Source organism: Anomaloglossus baeobatrachus, chromosome 3 (genome assembly GCF_048569485.1).
Source record: "Anomaloglossus baeobatrachus isolate aAnoBae1 chromosome 3, aAnoBae1.hap1, whole genome shotgun sequence".
In the NCBI taxonomy this organism is placed as follows: domain Eukaryota; kingdom Metazoa; phylum Chordata; class Amphibia; order Anura; family Aromobatidae; genus Anomaloglossus; species Anomaloglossus baeobatrachus.
This window is the reverse complement of record NC_134355.1, coordinates 327,751,795-327,772,390: the sequence shown is the minus strand read 5'-3', so window position 1 is coordinate 327,772,390 and position 20,596 is coordinate 327,751,795. Positions and strand designations below refer to the sequence as shown.

At 41.7% G+C, this 20,596-nt stretch overlaps 1 protein-coding gene across 1 annotated transcript in view; it reads left to right on the top strand.

Annotated features, from left to right (window-relative positions):
- The first annotated feature begins 4,216 nt into the window (after nt 1–4,216).
- LOC142297229 (coiled-coil domain-containing protein 162-like) overlaps nt 4,217–20,596 on the top strand; it is a 186,769-nt gene continuing 170,389 nt past the window's right edge. The window contains exons 1-4 of the mRNA XM_075341487.1: nt 4,217–4,231; nt 8,193–8,355; nt 10,419–10,557; nt 12,241–12,394. Coding sequence (XP_075197602.1) covers nt 4,217–4,231; nt 8,193–8,355; nt 10,419–10,557; nt 12,241–12,394 — 471 coding nt within the window. The remainder of the gene's footprint in view (nt 4,232–8,192; nt 8,356–10,418; nt 10,558–12,240; nt 12,395–20,596) is intronic.

The window sequence follows — 20,596 nt, the reverse complement described above, 5'->3', positions numbered from 1 at the left end:
CTGTAACAGAGCGTTTCAAACACTACCTGGCAGCTGCAGAATTTACCATCTTTACTGACAACAATCCGTTGACCCACCTGGACTCTGCAAAACTAGGTGCGCTGGAACAGCGATGGATAGCCCGACTGTCAAACTACAACTTTGTCATCAAGTACAGGGCAGGCCACAAGAATGGGAATGCAGATGCCTTATCCCGGATGCCACACTCGGGGAACGTGGAAGAGGAACCGGAGGGACTGGAAGAAATTGAGCTGCCGGCCTTTCACCGTCCTAAGGTGGGACAGTATCAACCGAGTGTCTACCAAAAACAACAGCAGGCAACTCTCAACCCATTAGCACACCACGGATGGGCTGACACACAAGACAGCGATCCAGCTGTGAAGCTAGTGAAAGAACTGCTTACACAACAAGGTGCATACCCTAATCAGAATGCCCCAGCTGAGACACAACATCTCTGGAAAGAGAGAGGTAAATTATTCCTGTACCAAGGGAAGCTCTGTAGAAGGCACACCAATCCCAAAACACATGAGTTGGTCTGGCAGATCATCGTGCCCAAGAGAGACGTCAAGATGGTTCTGGAAGCTTACCACGACGGTGCTGGTCATTTTGGTTGGAAAAAGTTGGAAGTGCTCTTAAGAGAAAGATTCTACTGGGTTGGCATGAGAAAATCAATTGAAGATTGGTGTAGAAAATGCGGACCGTGCAACCTCAGAAGAAAGGATCAACAGAACCAGAGAGCTCCACTCCAGTCCATAGTAACCAAGCAACCACTCGAGCTAGTCGCATTAGACCACGTCAAGTTGTCACCAAGCCAGTCCGGCTATGTCTATGCCTTAACCATCGTGGACCATTACTCACGCTTCTTAGTGGTGGTACCCGTGAAAGACCTTACAGCTAGAACAGCAGCTAAAGCATTCCAGACGTACTTTTGCAGACCCCATGGTTACCCAGAACAAGTCCTTGCAGATCAAGGTCCAGCTTTCGAATCACAGATCTTCCAAGAATTCTGCAACATGTATGGCTGTAAAAAGATCCGCACAACAGCATACCATCCCCAAACAAATGGCTTATGCGAGAAGATGAACCATATTGTGATTGACCTGTTGAAGACCTTACCAGAGTCAGAAAGAAATCAATGGCCAGAGAAATTGCCAGACTTGGTGGACTTGTACAATCATGTCCCGGTGAGTTCTACAAACTGCACCCCCGCTTACCTTATGCGTGCAAGGCCCGGTAAACTGCCAATTGATTTAGATATGGGAATTGTGATGCCAGATGCAGAAGTTCAAGCATCCAATTGGGATACCCTACGTCAGCAGCAGTATCGCCAGGTACAAGAGTGCGTAGAGAAAAGTCTCCAACAAGCTAGGGGAAGACAAGAGAGAACCTTCAACCAGCATGCTCTAGCAACCCCATTGCAACCTGGTGACCAAGTTCTCAAGAGGAAACGGCGCACAAACAAATTGGATAATCAGTGGGAAACCACCCCATATACAGTCTTACCATCCAGTATGGATAATCCCAAAGTGTGTCTCATCAGTAAGGATGAAGGAAGGACATCAGCTGTCGTGTCAAGAGATCAACTCAAACCGTGTCCTGAAACCCTGAAGACACCAGAAGTCACCTTTCCCATACAGGTACAACCTGTCAAGAAGGAAGAAGATGTATTCCATACAGTCTTAGGAGATTTCCCAAAAACATGGCCAAATTACTATGGAGCAGTAGTAGTCCCAATGATCGCCTTCCCTCAAGTGGTGGAACCAGCATCAGAACTCGTACCACAAGAAGTCTCAAGACAAGAAGAACTGGAAGTCGAAACCGTAGAGGAAGAACAGATTCCTGGTCCCAGTGAGCTTGCCAGTCCTACAGTCAGTACCCCATCCTCACAAGTACCAGAATCACCAAATAGGTACACTTCCACTCACACCATTATGCTAAGTACACCCAGTACACCAGCAGTACGCAGGTCACAGCGTAGTACTCAGGGTCAGATACCAGCAAGATATAAAGACTAATGTGGAATTGCATATAATATGTACATATGTTATAATGTTTATATGAAAAACCGTAACAGTTTAGTGTACAGAAAAGGTGAGAGAAGAGTGGTGTAAGGTGGCAGCACGGAAAGTTACAACTTGATCACATTGTTGGTGGCCTGAGGGCCGTGAGGCCTACTGCACTTATGACCAGAGTAGAGACACCTTTAAGAAGTGTTTGTTGATTGAAATGTTTATTTAATTGCAACGTTAAGACCAAAAGCCCAGTACCTACAGAGACTATACTGTATGAACACTTATATATTTTTGAACATTTTGGACTCTTTTTGAGCTTTAAGGTTTTTGAACTTTTTCCTTTTGAGACTCTGTATATATATAATTGTTGTGATAACTTGTTTGTTTGTTTCACAGTCCCGGAGTACTGTTCTTCACTAAGGGGGAATGTGGCACCCCAGGGTTGCCACACAAAGGGTTAACTCCCCACACACAACACCAAGACCTCCTGGCCAGAAGGGGGAGACCAAGCTGCTTCCCTGTATATTCTGGTGGAGGGAGGAAATGGTCAGAAGTAGTTTCAGTTTGGAAGTTCAGTGCAGAGCACTGAGGAGACAGGATCTCTGCAGGTTGGAAGCTGGCTTTAGCTCACCTCAGGATCCACTGACCAATTCCAGGCCTAGCTGAGGGTCTGAGGAAAGGAGACAGATTACACAAAGGAACATTCCTGGGAGACAGAGCATTGCTGAGTTCATCCCAGTGGAGCACACAGAACGGATGCTGGATCCGAGACTGCAGGTTACATACTGCACAGTTACCACCAGAGAAGTGAAGATTCCAGATCTTTCACCTGTACCACAGACACAAGCAACAAACGCAGAGTTCAGGAACATACTAGGAAGGACTCGAGTTGCCTGTCAGGTCGGTACCTAGGAGCAGAACAGAGCAGAGCCAGCTGCATAGTTCATACCGCAGCAGGGCCACAGACACACAGTGCAGGCAAGGAAGCCAAAACGGCCCGGCTGGGCGGGAGAAACCCTGAACCCCTCACAGACTCCGTGGACAGTACTTTGCTGAATACCATCACCAGTAAAAGACAAAGAAACTGCAAAACCGTGAGTCTGCCTGTTTATTGTGCTCGTGTCCTGCACTCCCCCCATAGACTAACATACTGCCCCGGGGAAAAGGCTCTACCCGTGGGGAGCCGTCCCATCTCAAGCTGCCTTCCATCACCCCGGAGGTTCTGCAGCAGCGGTGGTCATCTCTGATCACATTCCACGGGTGGCGTCACGAACATAACCCCCCCCTTTTTATTGTGGAACCAGGGAGCACAGACCGGGTCACGACACCGTGATCCCCTTTCCAGAAGCGACCCCTTGGCCCGGTTCTGGGTATCTCCTTAACCCCTGGCGACACAGTTCCTTACTTGCGCTCATCACTCAATCAGCCAGCAATTTTCATGCAGGACAATTCCACCTGTTACACAGGAAAATGGGTAAAGCAGTTCATTGAAACAGAAAACATTGAAACAATGAAAAGGCCAGCCTAGAGTCCTGATCTAAACCCAATAGAAAACCTTTGGAAAATTCTTGGTAACAAAGTTATGGCCAAAAAACCCACAACAGTCAAAGAACTGAGGAAGAGATTGGAAGAAGAGTGGACCAAAATCACACCAGAACAGTGTGAGAGACTAGTGACGTCCTGTGGCCGCAGATGTGCTGAAGTCCTTCAAAGCAAAGACCTGTACATGTCCTACTGATTGGTGACTGTTGCTACCTTCAGAAAATTTACTTATATTCTTTCTCTGTGCTACAGTCATTGTTGTTCTCTAATTATGATCATCACATTTTGGGCAAAATAAAGGTTTAATGTTGATAAAGTTTGTATCTTTTGTAAAACACTGTTCTAGTGGCATGGTGTAACCCTTACAAAAAAACCTTCAAATGTTGATCAATGTAGATTACATTATTTCTGAAAAAAGCAAGTGATCATACATTGTTCTCTAATTTTGATCTCCAGTGTATATACTATAACTTTAAGGCTTATCACTTATATAATATATTACTTTGTAGTGTCTGAGTAACCTAATTTGAAAATAACTTTGTCTCTTTCTGATCTTCAGAACATTTCAAGAACGCCCACATACTTTGCTGTCAGACGATGGGCGAATTTTTGTTAATTTGTGGTATATCCCTTTCTCATCTGAAGTACTCTCTATGTTTAAGATGCTACCAGAAAAGGTATGTGGGAACAATATCTGAAATTGCCTTTAATATGAATAGATTTTTTTACTATTTGAATATCAACCAGAATTCATGGAATCAGAGTTCAAGCGAATATAAAACACATAATTTACAGTTCTCGTTTTGTGACTATTAGAAACTGTTTGATATAGAATTAAAGGGATTCTATCATTATTTTTTACCACCTATTCTCAGTGCAGTATAATTTAGAGACAGAGATCCTGACTCCAGTGATGTCACTCTATTAATAGTCTACTTGCTGTAGTTTTGATAACATCACTGTTTTATCAATAGGAGATTATCACTAGAGGACTAGTAAACCTTCTGCCATGTGGTCCTCCTTATTAATGAGCTTTGTATAATTCCACCCCCACCACTGATTGGCAGCTTTCTGTCTATGCACAGTGCACACAGAAATCTGGCAATCAGTAGTGTAGGGTTATACAGAGCTCAACATTCAGAGAACTGGTAGATCTGCAACAAATTAAACACTGATATTGCCAATACTGCAGCAAGCAGCACAGTAATTAATTGGTGAAATGAGAGTCTCAGCTCCTACATCATTCTCTTTATTACCTTTACGACCCATGACATGCTGTGTACGTCATGGGTCATCTGCCTGCCAATCTCTCAAAAAAAATCCTCCAAAAATGTTGGGACACTGTGTAAAGAAGAATGTGTACTCTATATGAAGGGCATGTTAGCGAGTCAGAGTCTCTTCTCTCAGAAGCAAATATGGTCAGACGTTCACCAATCTGTGAACAACTGAATCTACTAATTGAGTAATGGTTTCAGAAATGTATTTGTCAATGTAAAATTGTAAAAACTTTGAATATTCCACAGTACATAATATCATCAAAAGATTCAGATATTCTCGAGAAATACATGTGCACAGAGGACAAGGTTGACAATCAGTATTGGATAAACTGAAAAATAAGGAGCGCTGTAGTGTAATACCAACAGATCAGTGAGGTAGATCAGGAAAAATACACTCACCTGAAACGGTTGTGATAGTCACAACCACTGATACTATGTTGATGCACTGGTCCTGAAGAAGAGGTATATCCTCGAAACGCGTAGACCGATGGAATAAAAGAATACGTTTATAACATCAACGTGCTACATCTTCATTTTGGCTGATGCGCGGCATTAACCCCCTCTTCACTCTGATTTGTAATCAGTATTGGATGTTCGTGATCTATAGTCCCTACATATGTCATGCAAATCACTGCATGTGCTCAGAAATATTTCCAGAAATTATTGTCTGTGAGCACAGTTTGCCATTCAAGTTAAAGCTCTACTATGCATTATGCAATGAAGAAGCCATATATCAAAATAATACAGAAATGCTGCCATCTTCTGTGGACCAAAGCTCATTTAAAATGAACTGAGGCAAAGTGGAAAACTGTTCTGTAGTCAGAAAAATCAAAGTTTAAATTTTTTTATGGAACCCATGGACGTCAACTGCTGAATGACGTGGAGAGGGACCATCCAGCTTGTTATCAGCACACGGTTCAAAAGCCTACATCTCTGATTGAATGGGGTTACATTAGTGCCTATGGCATGGACAGCTTACACATCTTGAAAGGCACTATAAATTCTGAGAATTATGTAGAGGTTTTAGAACACATGCTCCCATCCAGAACGCACTGACAATTCTGGAGCTGAGAGCACACAGTGTCAGCATGTACTGGGACAGGTTTCTCATCCCCTTCTTCTATGTGTAGCAGCCACTTGGTGCACGTACTTGCATTGTATAGTAGGCCATTTACAGTAAATATATAGGCAACCACTAATCTTAGATCATAGGTGTTTAGCACAGCCCAAACGACCAACGCTTTCTCAGTCAATATATCTTTGTGACCACCTCATGTTTCAGATGTTTAATAGATATTTCAGATATAGAGGGTCCATCACTTTAAAAATCTACAAATCAAATACAAGAATTTCTGAAGAGTTCATTAAATATTACTGACACCTCTTTGATTTAGATGGCAGGGTTCAGTTAGACCATGTCATTTTGAAAGCACAATTATTGTGGTTACATAGTTGTTTTAGGTGTTGTAGGGGTTCATTCATGTAGGTATAACGTATTGGGCAACGTTCACACCGGCAACATTTTTTAACCAACAAAGCAAGGTTTATTGGCTCCTAGAGGGACTGTAACACAAAACAGCCGTGCTCCGGCACAAAGGTAAATACAGCAAGACAGTATTATACATACTGCAAGTTAATACAGTACTCTGGCAGGTATATGTTCAATACTCGGCTAATTATACGTCCACCAACAGACAGGTCAGTATGAGATTTCTCCAGCTCCCACAATCCTGTAGACTGTCCATCACTAAATGGTCTGTTTCCTCTCTATGACCAAAGAATGCTCAGCTCCTCAGCTGATTCCCCAGTCGCTCCATTCAGTGAGAGACCCTGTCATGTTTCTCTCCCAGTTAGAGTCAGCATACATGGCGAGTAATACGGAGTGAGTGGAATGCGATAAAAAAAATCGCATTCCACTCGGACCAATATTACTGTATGGGGCAGCACACATGAGCGACTATTTTCTCAGCCCTAATCAGACCAAGAAAACAGTTGCAGCATGCTGCGGGATGAAAACGATCTTGTTTCACTCGCACCCATACAAGTCTATGGGGTGGGAGAAACATCGCATTGCTCTCGCGTAACACCGGTGTAATGAGAGTGCAGTGCGATTATCGCATCAGCCAGCAACGGAGGAGATAGGGAGATAAATCCCTTCCCTGCTCAGCACTAGCCCTCCCCTACGCAGCTGTGGTCTGATTGTACGATCGGACTATAGTCGCATGACACTCGGGTCCCGCTGTGCTGCGAGAGTGAGCCACGTGTCATGTGAAGACCAGCACTAATCCCCGTGTGGCCTTAGCCTTACAGTTCACATCTTGGCTGGTCACTCATGGCCTTCCACACTCCCCTCTGCTACATCAAAAAGACTGAGTGACTCACCAGCCGCCCACAGTGAACCCATTTTCTGATTCTTTTGCAACAAACTGCAAGTGCACTCCTAATCAAGACCTGCAGAGCTGTGATTAACCCTGTTCTTCCCATCTATTTTACATAATCCCCCCTCTATCCAAAGGGGCACTGTCTGACAACCTGCAGTGCTTCCTGGGGACACCATTCAGCCATTTCACATAGGGCTCTGCTATGTACACCTTACACACAGAGCTTTGCTATCTACAAACTACATGCAATGCATTGCTACTGAAGAGGGATGGCAGAGGCCATGGACAAAATTCAGTAATTTTGCTGTGGATCGGCCATTCCTTTACTTTGACCCTTGCCCTAGTCCTCTCTGCAGAGCAAGGGGAAGGGGCTGGTTGGCGGGGTACCTAGTGGGGTGTGTGGACTTTGTAGGTGCATGCCATACTTCTGCTCAGGACTTTGTTCAATACAGGAGCCTCCCGTGGGGGATTATTGGACACAGATGCATTATTCTCATTCAACAGTCATTTATGAATGTTTACACACAGCACTTTAGTCACTTCATTACTGTGCGCACTACAATTGAACATTGTAGGAATGGTACACTTTATTTCCAAGAACACTTGTACTGCAGACTGCTCCATTGTTCCTGGTACCACTGCTGCTTTTATACTGTCCTATTCTTCACTTTCTGACACAACGGTTCCACCAAGTAAAGTCATAGAGTCCCACATGCCCATAGTTGTATCCAACCCTTAGGGATCTGTTTTTGCCAACGGTCATCACATGCTTGAAACAAAATTGTTTACCCACAATTTTAAAAAGGTGTCAACAATTTTGTCCAGTACATTTTGGGATTTTGTGTGAAATTATGTCCAATTTGCTTTTTTTCCTCTATTTTTTTGTGTTCTTCCAAAAACCGCAAAGGACATAAACATAATAAAAGTAATTGTTTATATTTGCTTGTCACAGCTTGATTTTTCTTTTTTTTTGTTTTCAGGCTGCCTATCGGGCACTGTACCAGACTCTACAGATTATTGCCGCCCTACATGATATTGTTTCATATGTACTCAGTTTTGCCCAACTGGGAAATTCATGTAGTGGATTTGGTAGTGTATTGAACAAAGAGTTGACAGCTGACTGGGGAGGCACTGAAGGAATAGGTAAAACATGCACAATTCCAAAACTATCTTTATTATCGAAGGTAGAAAATGCCTCAATTGTCTGTTTTGATGTAAACATGCTGCTATTTTTTATTCAATACATTTTTATTAAAGCATTGTCAGCCAGTATTCAGAAATGGAAACAAGCCAGGAAGGAAGGCCTTTGGCCCAATATAGTTCAAGTATGTAATATCCATAAAGGTTTAATATGTTAATATATTTGCACTTGCCCCAATTAAATTGAATTCATAATCAAATTAAAACCTATGGAAAATAAAAGTATGGACACCATGCAACAAGAAAGATAAAAATAAAGGAAAAAAGGAAGTATGGTAAGTATGAAAAGGGATGGTAGGGAAGAGGTGAAGTATAAATGTCTCTTGATTTATAAGAAGGGCTCAGCAAGATGAAAAGTTAATCAGGAAGAATACCTTATTAACCTGGGACAGTACCTTGATAACCAGGGAGAGTATCTTGAGATACCTATGGTGGTAAATCTGGTGACTGTCAGAATTGAGGCCAGGGATACCATCTAGTGAACCACTCTATACCTGTTTTTTTTTTTAAATTATTTAAATTAATAATTTTAAAAATGGGGTGGTTTTACCCACAATTTTTAGTACTCAACCAAGATTTAGCAAACAGCTGGAGTCTAGTATTCTCAGGCTGGGGAGGCCCATAGTTATTGGGCCCTCTCTAGCCTAAAACTAGTAGCCCACAGCCACCCCAGAATTGGGTCATCCACTAGTTGCTCCAATCCTGGTACTTACCTGGCTCATCCCGATTGCCCTGAAATGATGGCAATCAGGGTAATATAAGGGGTTAATGACAGCTGTGATTTGCAAAAAATCACAGCTGCCATGAAGCCTTGTATTAGTAATGGGTAGGGGTATAAGAGACCTCCCCATTACTAATTTTGTAAGTAAAAAGAAGTAAACAAAAATTAGCTACTGGATCAGGGTAAATTCACCATTTAATTATACAAAAATCTGCCAGGTGAAAGATCAACAAATTACGCCTGAAAAATACCTTTTATTAAATATACATTAAAAGGGTCATAGTACTGTAGTGACCCATTTATGATCAATTGAAAATTCCACTGCTCCTATTAAAACCATGCATCGGGTGTCATACCAGGTACCAAACACACTGTCGCCATCAATTTTTGTAAGAGGGCCAAACATCAATACTATTTAAGGAATGATGACACCTACTGATCATATGTTAGTGGGGACTGTCATTGCCCCAACAGCAAACAACAAGGAACTTCCTCACCCAATTGCAGTGCCGTTCGTAGCTACAAGCGATAGCTGTTCACAGAGTAGCCGGTTTTATTTAAGGCAGATAACTGGCCCTTAACACATGGCTCAGGATCTCCAAGTACTCAGCCGGTTTCTCCTCAGCATACCCCTTCTCCCGATGCGTTTCTCTTCAAATCATCAGTGGAGTGCCCAAATTAGGTCTATAGTAACCGGAGTCCATATAGCCGAACATATCATAATGCTGAAAATCAATAAACAAACATAATCATAATTACTTAGTTAAACAAGATGCACATTTCCATAGGGAACAGGCCACTCATTACGGAAAGTTACTCACTGCGTGGTGACAGCGGGCATGCTTATTCGCTACACACACGCGCCCTCACACAGCGTCCCGTTAAAGATGGCCGCTCACTGGCCTCTGACGTCACATCTGACAGCTGCACGCGTCCGAACTGGCCGTCGTAAAAAAAAAATGTAAATAAGGACTTTAAGCCATTTTTTCACACATGTTAGCAGCCCCATAGGTTGCAATGGGCATTTGTGGTATCCATGAAAAAGACATATCACACATACTGGAAACATGGACATATGAAGGAGGCCTAAAAGCATGTTTCCTAAAAAAGGAGACAAAATTACAGCACTTTCTGAAATTAAGATCTGACTAGTAAACATTAATTGTCTTAAATATATTTCATAGATATGTAGAATAAATGAGCTACACATATTTATTTCTGTACGAGTGTCTTTACTTGAATACAATGGGAAGGTTCTCATATAAAAACTCTGTATTCCATCAAGGTGCTGAGCTACAGGATTTACAGAAGTTAATAGATGGACTCCACAGCCCTAATGATCCAAAGGAGGTAGCGGCCTTGTTACTGCTACGGCGTGAAGTCATGATCCTGCAGTTTGATGCAGCTGTGCGCTATTTAATTCGGTATGCAGCTTTATCCACTTACTGTAAATCCAGCTTTAAAAGATAACCATTACAATCATTATTTAACTAGTTCATGTCCATGACATTTTCAGGTTTTATTGTGCTTTCACTTGTATTGGCTCTATAATTATTTTTATTTTATTTTCCCACTCCCACTAAAGGGTAAGCATGGGTTCCCCCTGTGGTCCAGTGGGTCCACTACTCCCGCCCGCTGGCTGTACACCGGACGCAACCGTTACAAGCTGATTAGACTGCATTAACTTTTTTAGAATGTCAGTGCAGGTATATGGCTGTGTGCCCACAATCAGGTTTCATAGCGTTTTGGACACAGCATGTTTTCACTGTGTACAAAACACTGCATTGTACAGTACAAGAACAGTGTTTGGGATTCCTAGAAATCCCATGCCCACTGTGCTTGTTATTCACATAGCATAAACTAATATGCGTTGCGGCTTCCCGAGACAGAGCATGTCAATTTATTGCCACAGAGCTGCGAGTGTTCTCTGCAAGGAGTACAGAGAGAAAGATTGCAGCGGCCTAAACCCTGATTGTGGGCACAGGTAGCTGTGGTCTCCTGCGGCCAGCACTTGTGGTCTAGGACGCAGCATGTCCAGTTCGTGTGCACATACCCAAAGAGAGACTGTATGATATTTAAAGTTTATGAGTTAAGGCTGCTTTACACACGTCGATATCTCGTGCGATCGCATTTGCGATAGCACCCACCCCCATTGTTTGTGCGGCACAGGCAATTTGTTGCCCGTGTCGCACAAAGTCAGTAACCCCCGTCATACATACTTGCCTCCCGAACGACCTCGCTGTGGGCAGCGAACATCCACTTCCTGAAGGGGGAGGGACGTTCGGTGTCACAGCGACGTCACACAGCGGCCGGCCAATAGAAGCGGAGGGGCGGAGATGAGCGGGATGTAAACATCCTGCCCACCTCCTTCCTTCCGCATTGCCGGCGGCCGCAGGTAAGCTTCAGTTCATCGTTCCCGGGGTGTCACACGGTGCGATGTGTGCTGCCTCGGGAACGATGAACAATCGGAGCACAGAAGAACGTTCGATTTTTTGAAAATGAGCGACGTGTCAACAAGCAACGATAAGGTGAGTATTTTTGCTCGTTCACAGTCGCTCATTTGTGTTGCACGCTACGATATGTCAAACGAGGCCGGATGTGCGTCACTAACGACGTGACCCCGGCAACATATCGTTTAATATATCATAGCGTTTAAAGAATGCTTAAGTTACAGTTAAAAACAGTTGACTGCACATCAGTTATATGAAAATCTATTTTTTCTTACTTTGTTTTTTAGTAACTGACCAGAAGTCTCACTTCACTTCCTTCATGTCGCCATGACAACACTTCTCTGTTGTTAAAATTGTGGGCATTTAAACTGGAATGTCCATCAATATCCAGATAATAACTGCCTGTCTTTATACTGGTTAATATCTGAAGATGTTCTTTGATAACAACTCAATGTGTTACGGTGAACCTCAGTGTGGGGAACCTGAGGCTACACTGCAGCGGATGTGCTACAGGCCTGTGACTCAGTTAGTGATTGTTGTGCACAGCGAAAGGGAAAAAAAGGTTTAATTATTGGTTAAGTAGCTTTTATATAATGAATGTAATAATTCTCAGGTAATGTGAACTGTGCTCACTCTTTTATATATTGTGCTTTATAGGGAAGCATTACTCTCTACTGGAGACATTTCTGCTTTCAAAACCACAACAGACAATATGTGTCATGGACTAACAGCACTCAGTAACTCAGTGGTCAAAAGCGCATTTTCATCACAGTTGCCTGTGCCGCAGCCTCATGATCCACGTAGTCACAGGGTTAGTATATATAATTAGTAGACTGCACATTGTATTTTTGTCATGGGATAGGAGCCTCTCATTGTGTCTACCTATTATCACCATGGTTCTTACATGGCTTCTCAGTAATGGTAAGTCAATATGTAATAAGGTATGATACTATACATACTAAGGGAGGACACTGTATGCAGAGAAGTATCTTGGAATTTAGAACTGATGATGGTGGGGGGAGAAGGTGCAAAAAGTCATATTTGGCATGCATTTGTATATACAGTCCTCAGCACAAATGAGTACACCCCAACTGATTTGTCAGAAAACCTTTTAGTTTCTTTTCAGAATCAACATTTTCTGTGAGATATCATACTACAAAATACTCCCACAAATGTGGGCCATTAATTTCAAACAATTGCTATTTTGCACATCCCAAAAAGTGATTTTCCTAATAAATTTATCCAAGATCATGTTGTAAAAATGAGTAAAGTTCAATGAAAGTTTTAGGAGCAAAGCTAAAGATTAGCCTACAAAATAATTTTTTTTCTCAGTGCCAGTGATATTTCTACCTTGCAGCTTGTATACTGGTTCTGGTGAGTGTTTCCGATCTGTCCTGCCTCCCTGCTATTATGTCCTGACTTGTACCCTTCCCTGTTTGTCTGCCTGTCCCGGTCCCTGATTTTCCTCTCCTGTCTGTTGTTTGTGTTTTACCTCTGCATACCTGATCTCCCGGCTTCTGACTCTGTTCTGTTTTCTGACTTTGATATTGATCCTCCCTTTGCAGTGACTCGACTTTCCTGGCTAGACCCTGACTGTTTGACTACTCTATTGCCCCCTGATGGCTTGCCTGTTAACTGCCTGTTAAAGTTACTCTGCTGTACTTCAGCTGCCTTTCCGTTACAGTGTTTCTCTGATTCTCCTTCACTACTCTGCTGCCACCTAGTAGGGAATACGCTGTACTATGCCTTAATAGCCAGACAAAGGGGCCTCTGTGCTCTGAAAGCTGCAAATATAATCTTTCTGGTTAGCCAATAATGGTATCACTCCTAGAATACTTTTGTCATTTTTGGGCATAAAAGTATTTACATCGATTTTTCTAGCTACCATGGTACCACAATATAATTTTGTATTGTACATCATGACCGAACCAGTAAGGTTGGATTAAAGCATATAACTAGAGTTGAGCAAGTACATAACTATTCGTACTCGCTATACTCATAACGAGTACTGTCTAATACTCACGTATTCATTCCAAATAGCGTGTGCAATGCTGGCTAGTGGGGAAAAACTAGCAAAGTAATGAGTTTTTCCCCAGTGACTTGCATTGCACATGCTATTCGGAATGAATACGCGAGTATTAGTCAGCACTCGTTATGAGTATAGCGAGTACAAATAATTATGTACTCGCTCAACTCTACTTATGACTAGAAAATGTGAGTTGTGTGCACCCCTGTTTTTACACACCTTCAACATGTGTCTGGTATATTTGGATTATGTCTATGGAGGAAACCAGGGATGTGATACCAGAAAATTAATATTTTATATTGATTTCCCTTAAGAATTGATTTCCCTGAGAATCTGTGCATTTTTATAGTATGGTAAAACGTGTGAAACCAGAAGCTTTTTGGCATGTCTCATCCGATGACGCATTTGTCCAGTGTATGTTGGCATCTGAAGAGTTGGCCACTCAGAAGAGGGATACTATATTGGACAAATGGAACCTATTAGTGTTTGTGTAACATTTGATTACGCAAGCAATTTGTTTTCAAGTGGGATATAGACTCGAGACTCTCCGGGGGAAGGCGGGACTTAACCTGTGGTGAAGCAGACGTGCTGATGGTGTTTTTCGCGGATTCCTCCTGATGAGATCGTCCTGAAATCCCCTGATCACGGAGTGATGCTACAATATTCGGTGAAGTATTGATGCTTACTTTATGATTTATGCTTATCAATTAGATGCTAATGCTAATCAACGTATTAATCTAGGTTAAATAAACATTCTATATTGTTTTACCTCAAAACTGTTTTCAGTTATGTTTAACTTTTAAGTTAATGAGTGAGCTGCAGAATAAAACTTGAGCAGGTAAAACAAGTTGAAACGTTCAGAGAACTAAATAATGTACTAATGTAATGCCTATATTTAAGATATTCATTAAAACACTGGTTGGGTAGTCTAAAATGCGTTTGTAAAGTGGGGAAGGGCAGAAACTCCATAGTCATATGGTCAATTAAGTCTTCTATCTGAAATAACCCATGACTGCTTCAAGGTTTAGTCATATTAACGGTAGTGCTGCTGGGATAATTGGATTGTAAAGGAAAAACATCATAGGAGAATGAGGAGATGCAAGTGAGAATTTCCCTGCACATTTTCTCCAGCCATTCCTCTTGAACATTATAGGGCTTGATAAAGGAGTAGGTAGTTGTACATGTGCAGTTGACCAAAGGAAAGAATTAAGGTGAACTGGAGTTAACCAGAGTTTTCCTATCTCCATCCACTTGGAGTATGAAGGTTGAGTTGATCAAGCCTCCTCAAGCAGCCCAGTAGTATTTTTGTACATCTGGGACCAATAGGCCTCCATTATATTTGCGTGCCACTATCATTGATTTAGCTACTCTGTGACATTTATAAATTGGAAAATAGAGACCTGCAGCTTCTTTAGTTAATTAATAGGGACTGCTATTGGTAGAGCCTCAAAAAGATAGATTATCTTGGGAAAAATAGTCATATTAATTGCTGCCATATGTCTGTACCAGGGTAAGGTTAAAGCATTTCAGTTATCTATATAAAAAACAATCTGGAAAGTTATGCATGTAAATAGTTGAGAAAAATGTTAAGTTGACCCCTAGGTGTTTAAGTGAGGCTAATGAAATTTAGATTTAAGGGAATGTAAAAGGTTATTTAGAATATTAAGGGTTAATGTTTCCATTTTGTTTTTAGTAGTGTTAATTTTGTATCCGGAAAGATGACCATAGGATTGCAGGAGAGCATGTAGATTAGGAAGTAAGATCTGTGGCCACTTCAATGGTAATAAGATGTCATCAGCAAAAAAGGAGAGTTAAAATTCTTTATCTCTTATTTTATCATCATGAATATCATCACGCTGCCTAATTGCCGCTGCTATAGGTTCAGTACATAAAACACATAGCAATGGGGATAACGGGCATCCCTGCTTTTTTCCATTACTTACTTGTATTGGTTGATATGTGGCATGAGGCAATTTAATGAATTAGATGTGTAGGAGTATAAACTACTTAAGGCAATTATGAAGCAGCCAGAGAGAGCAAATAGTTCAAGTGTTTCAAACACAATAGGCACAACTAAGTGATTAAATGCTTTTTAGACTACAAAATTCTAATTAACAAGAACTAGATTAAATTATTAATTAAACAGGTGTCTAGCAGACTATTAAAGTATGTTACTTAACAAAGAATAAAACACCTTCCCATTTCATGCTGTAAACAATGGCACCACATGGAAGAGAAATGTCACATGAGAGAGAAAATAATTTCTTTACAGAACAAAGGTGAAGGCATCAAGAAGATCAGGAAAGCTTACTTATAAGGCATAATAATGTAGCAAACGTGATGATACAAAAAAAGAACTAATAGAACTACAACCATCTCACAAAGATGGCCAGTCCAACAACAGAAGTTAACCCATAAATAGGAGCATTGTTTGATCAGAATGGTTAAGGAAAATTGAAATGCAAGCTCATTGCAGTCAGCTAAAGAAAAAAAAAATTCTATGAAACTCTTGCCAAAATTCTGGAAATTGTTCTTGTTTTCAGTGAGTTATGAGTTACTATTTTACTTTTCAAATGGGGTGTACTCATTTATGCAGAAAACGCTATAAACTGCCATATTTGTTTCTAATATGTAAATATACACCTTCTATTTTAACTTCAAGGGTTCCCTCACATCTGCGTAGAAAACAAATTGCTTTCATTTTCATGAAAAATAGCTGGATGAGTGAAATCCGTTGGTATTCCATACTGTATGTCATCAGGTTGTTTTTTTTGCCTAGCATCTTTATGCAATGCGCTTTTTTTCAGCAACTATTATACTGCAATCATTTACAGTATTTGATGCTACAGAAGGGTAATGTATCCATAAAAAGCAGATGACATACAAATGGTCCATGTGCCGTACTTTTTTTTTTTTTTGCCCCCATACACTTGCATTGGTGGGTCTCTCCTCTTTTACGTGACCATATGCAATATACTGCATTTTTTTTTTTCCTGAGGCTGAAAACAGCTGAGGAAAGAAATCGCAGATTAGTTCTGCCTTATTGTTTAACATTGGTGCAAGTGCAATTTGATTTTTTTTTTAATCAGATTATGCTCAGCATATTTACTCTGATGTGAGTTATATAGGTAGATAGATAGACAGATATCCTGCAGATACATAAATTGACAACTCCCCTACATGTTAGAAATGTGCACCCTTTAGCAGTGGCGTACATAGAAGTCATTGGGCCCCATAGCAGAATTTCTAACTGCCCCCCCCCCCCCAAAAAAATATATATATATATTTATCTGGGTCACAGAAGAACATATTTCACAACTTTGCAGCCCTTACAAAGTCATTTCCTCCTATTAAAGCCCCTGGATTCCCTTTTCATTTAAGCCATAAAATATGATGTCAACAAAAGTGCCCCACAATCACTATGGGGAATACTTCAACAGTACCCTCAACACATAGTATGATGACCCTACTGTACCCCCTTCAACTACCCCAGCAATGAATGGTGACCCCGACAGCGTAAGATGCCCAACTGTGACCCTGACAAAGCATTCTATATAGTATAATGGGCCTACATACAATATAATGGCCCCTGCTATCCCTCCAAATAGTATAATAGTCCCCACACAGCCCTCTGCACAGTATGATGGACCACATACAAACCTTCACACTGCATAATTGCTTGCATACAGTATAATGGCCCTCAAATAACTCTAGACAAAAGTATAAAGGCTCCCTCATAGCCCTCCAAATATTATGATGGCCCCTACAAAGCATTATATATAGTATAATGGGCCCCACATAGTCCTCCATATAGTAGAATGCTCACCCATAGTTCTCCATACAGAATAATAGACCCCACATAGTCCTCCATTTCATCTAATGCACCTCATAGTCCTCCGTATAGTATAATGCTCTCCCCATCGTTATCCATATATTATATTGCACTCCCTATATTCCTTCATATATTGTAATACACTCCCCAATTTCTCCAGTTTTATAATACACACTCCATATTCCTCCATATAGTATAATGCAGCCCCTATATTCCCCCATATAGCATTATGCAGCCCCTGTATAGCATTATGCAGCCTCCGTATAGTATTATGTACCCTCAAATAGCATTATGCAACCCCCATATAGTATATGCAACTGCCATATAGCATTATGCAGCCCCAATGTAGCATTATGCAGCCCTAATATAGTTTTATGCAGCCCCATATAGCATTATGCAGCCACCATATTCCTCCATATAGTATTATGCCCCTTCATATAGCATTCTGCACCTCCATATAGTATTATGCAGTCCCATATAGTAGCATGCAGTCCCCATAATGCTCCATATAGTATTATGCAGCCCCCATATAGTATTATGCACTTCATATAGCATTATACAGCCCCATATAGTATTATGCACCCCATATAGTATTATGCAGCCCACATATAGTATTATGCACTCCAATATAGTATTTTGCAGACCCATATACCATTATGCACCTCTATATAGTATTATGCACCTCCATATAGTAGTATGCAACTACATATATTATTATGTACACCCTTAGTCCTCTGGCCACCGTGTACCGACTGATTAAATACATAAATAAATACTCACCTCTCCTTGGTTCCACCACTGCGCTGGTCTCCATGTGAGTGTTCTGCCACTCTGCACATCTCAGCACAGTGGTACGCAGTAGTGAAGTCACCGAGCTATGCTGTGCTGAGACGTCAGAGCGCAGACACAGCAGGAGAATGATGATAGAGGCAGCACTCTGCTCCCTCTCTCATCATTGCTTTCAACTGTACCGGCATCTGCGATGCCGATACAATTGAGAGTGCGATGCTGGACTGGGGGCCCGGTGCTGTCACTGGCACCGGGCCCCCCTAACTCATGGGCCTCATAGCACTCACGAGATCTGCTGCCATTGGTGGTATGCCACTACCCTTTAGTGACTTTTCTATGCCACTAAAGGGTATTTAGCATGGTTTAACCTAATAAATAAATAATTATTTATCTGCAAGATATTTATCTAGTCTATCTATTTATCTAGCTATGTATTATTATGTATGACAACTAGCAAGAATTTACATAGAATAGTCTAGGATGTGAAAGATGATGTTAAAAACACACTGCATACAGATGGAATATGCATGTCATACACATTTGCATTGCACTCGCATGACAAAAGGTTACCCAGACGAATTCCACTCGTCAAACTTTCAAGAACAGAATGGGACTGATTTTTTTTCTTGCGAGTGTTATTATTATTATTATTATTATTAATAATATTTATTTCTAATAATAATAATAATAATATTCGCAAGAAAAAAAATCAGTCCTATTCTGTTCTTGAATGTGAGCACTAAGAGTGGAAAGGGTGTGCTAGAGGTTCTTGTTTCCAAACCAAGATTGTCATCATAACTCATCACCATGCAGACAGTAATTTCACTAGGTCAGTGATGGCGAACCTATGGCACGTGTGCCAGACTGGGCACGCAGAGCCCTTTTTGCTGGCACGAGCGCTGTTGCCACAATCAGCCACTTTGAACTGTCGGTATGATTGCGCCAGCAGTTCAAAGTGGTGTTTAGCAGAGGAGACATTTCTCCTCTCCTGGGCTGCAGGCCTGTTGCCTAGGAGATGGAGAAGCGTCAGTAGGCGTCGCCGGCGTCTTGTGGCCGCGTGCGAACTGAAGTGACTTGAGGGCCCAGCGGTGAAGCGGGTGCTAGAAGGTGAGTTGTGTATGGTGTGTTTTTTTTTTTTTTAAGCTGTGCCAAGGTGTGGGGGGACAGAGCCAGCACGGGGCATACATGGCTGCAAGGATGGGGGTAAACATGCCAGCATGGGGTACATTTAGCAGGAAGGGAAACATGCCAGGAAGGGGTACATTTACCAGGATGGGGGATAAATTTACCAGAATGGGGGGGAAACATAAAAGGATGGGGGTACATGAACATGCCAGGATGAGGAAAAATGCCAGGATAGGGAACATTTAGCAGGAAGAGTGACATTTATCAGCATGGGGTACATTTACCAGGATAAGGGAACATGCCTGGATAAGGAAAAATGCTAGGATGGGGTACATTTACCAGGAAAGGGGACATTTGCCAGGGACATTTACCATAAGGGAACATGCCTGGGTGAGGTACATTTACCAGGATGGGGTCATTTAACAGCATGGGGGAACATGCCAGGATGGGATACATTTACCAGGATGGGGAATATGCTGGGATGGGGGTACATTTACCAGGATGGGGCCATGATGTGGACAAATATATCAGAATGGAGGACATGTTTACCAGGAAGTGGCCCAGGAAGGGGGACATAACTACACAATGAAAGGGGAGGGGAGCAACTCCTACGTCTTTATGGGATTTCAGGATGTTCAGACTTTGAAATGTAGATGTGGATTGCAGGGTGACATCTGATTGCATTCCAGGCTAAAATCTCTGTCTAATATGCTGTATTTTTTTCCAGAAAGATCAATCCAACTGCTGTGTCTGGAAAGGGCAAGGGCTCAGCTTCAATGTGTGGTAAGCATGCATGAGTGTGATGCCCCCTGCTGAAGAGAAGAGAAGACGGCAAAGGTAAGGTTACAATCAATTATTTACATAATAGGATTGGTTGGCACTTCGGAAAAAAAAATGGGTTTAGGGCTACAGTTTGGGCACTCGGCCTGTAAAAGGTTCGCCATGACTGCACTAGGTACTGATCAGATACATGCAGAGGGGCAGAGTAAACATTTTCATCCAGTAACTCACAGGTGATATCTGCTCCTATATTTAGTCTTTCTATGTATATTCTTTATGGAGTCTTCTACCGGCTATAATTCATCTTTGCAGAGTTCAGCACCCACACATGTTCAGTTCCTCACATTTTGAGCAGATCCACACAGCGACACCGAAAATAACTGTGTCAAATATAGAGTTTATAAAATAAATAATACCGCACACTGGGGCTCTAAAAACAAATATATCCTGCATGGTGTTCC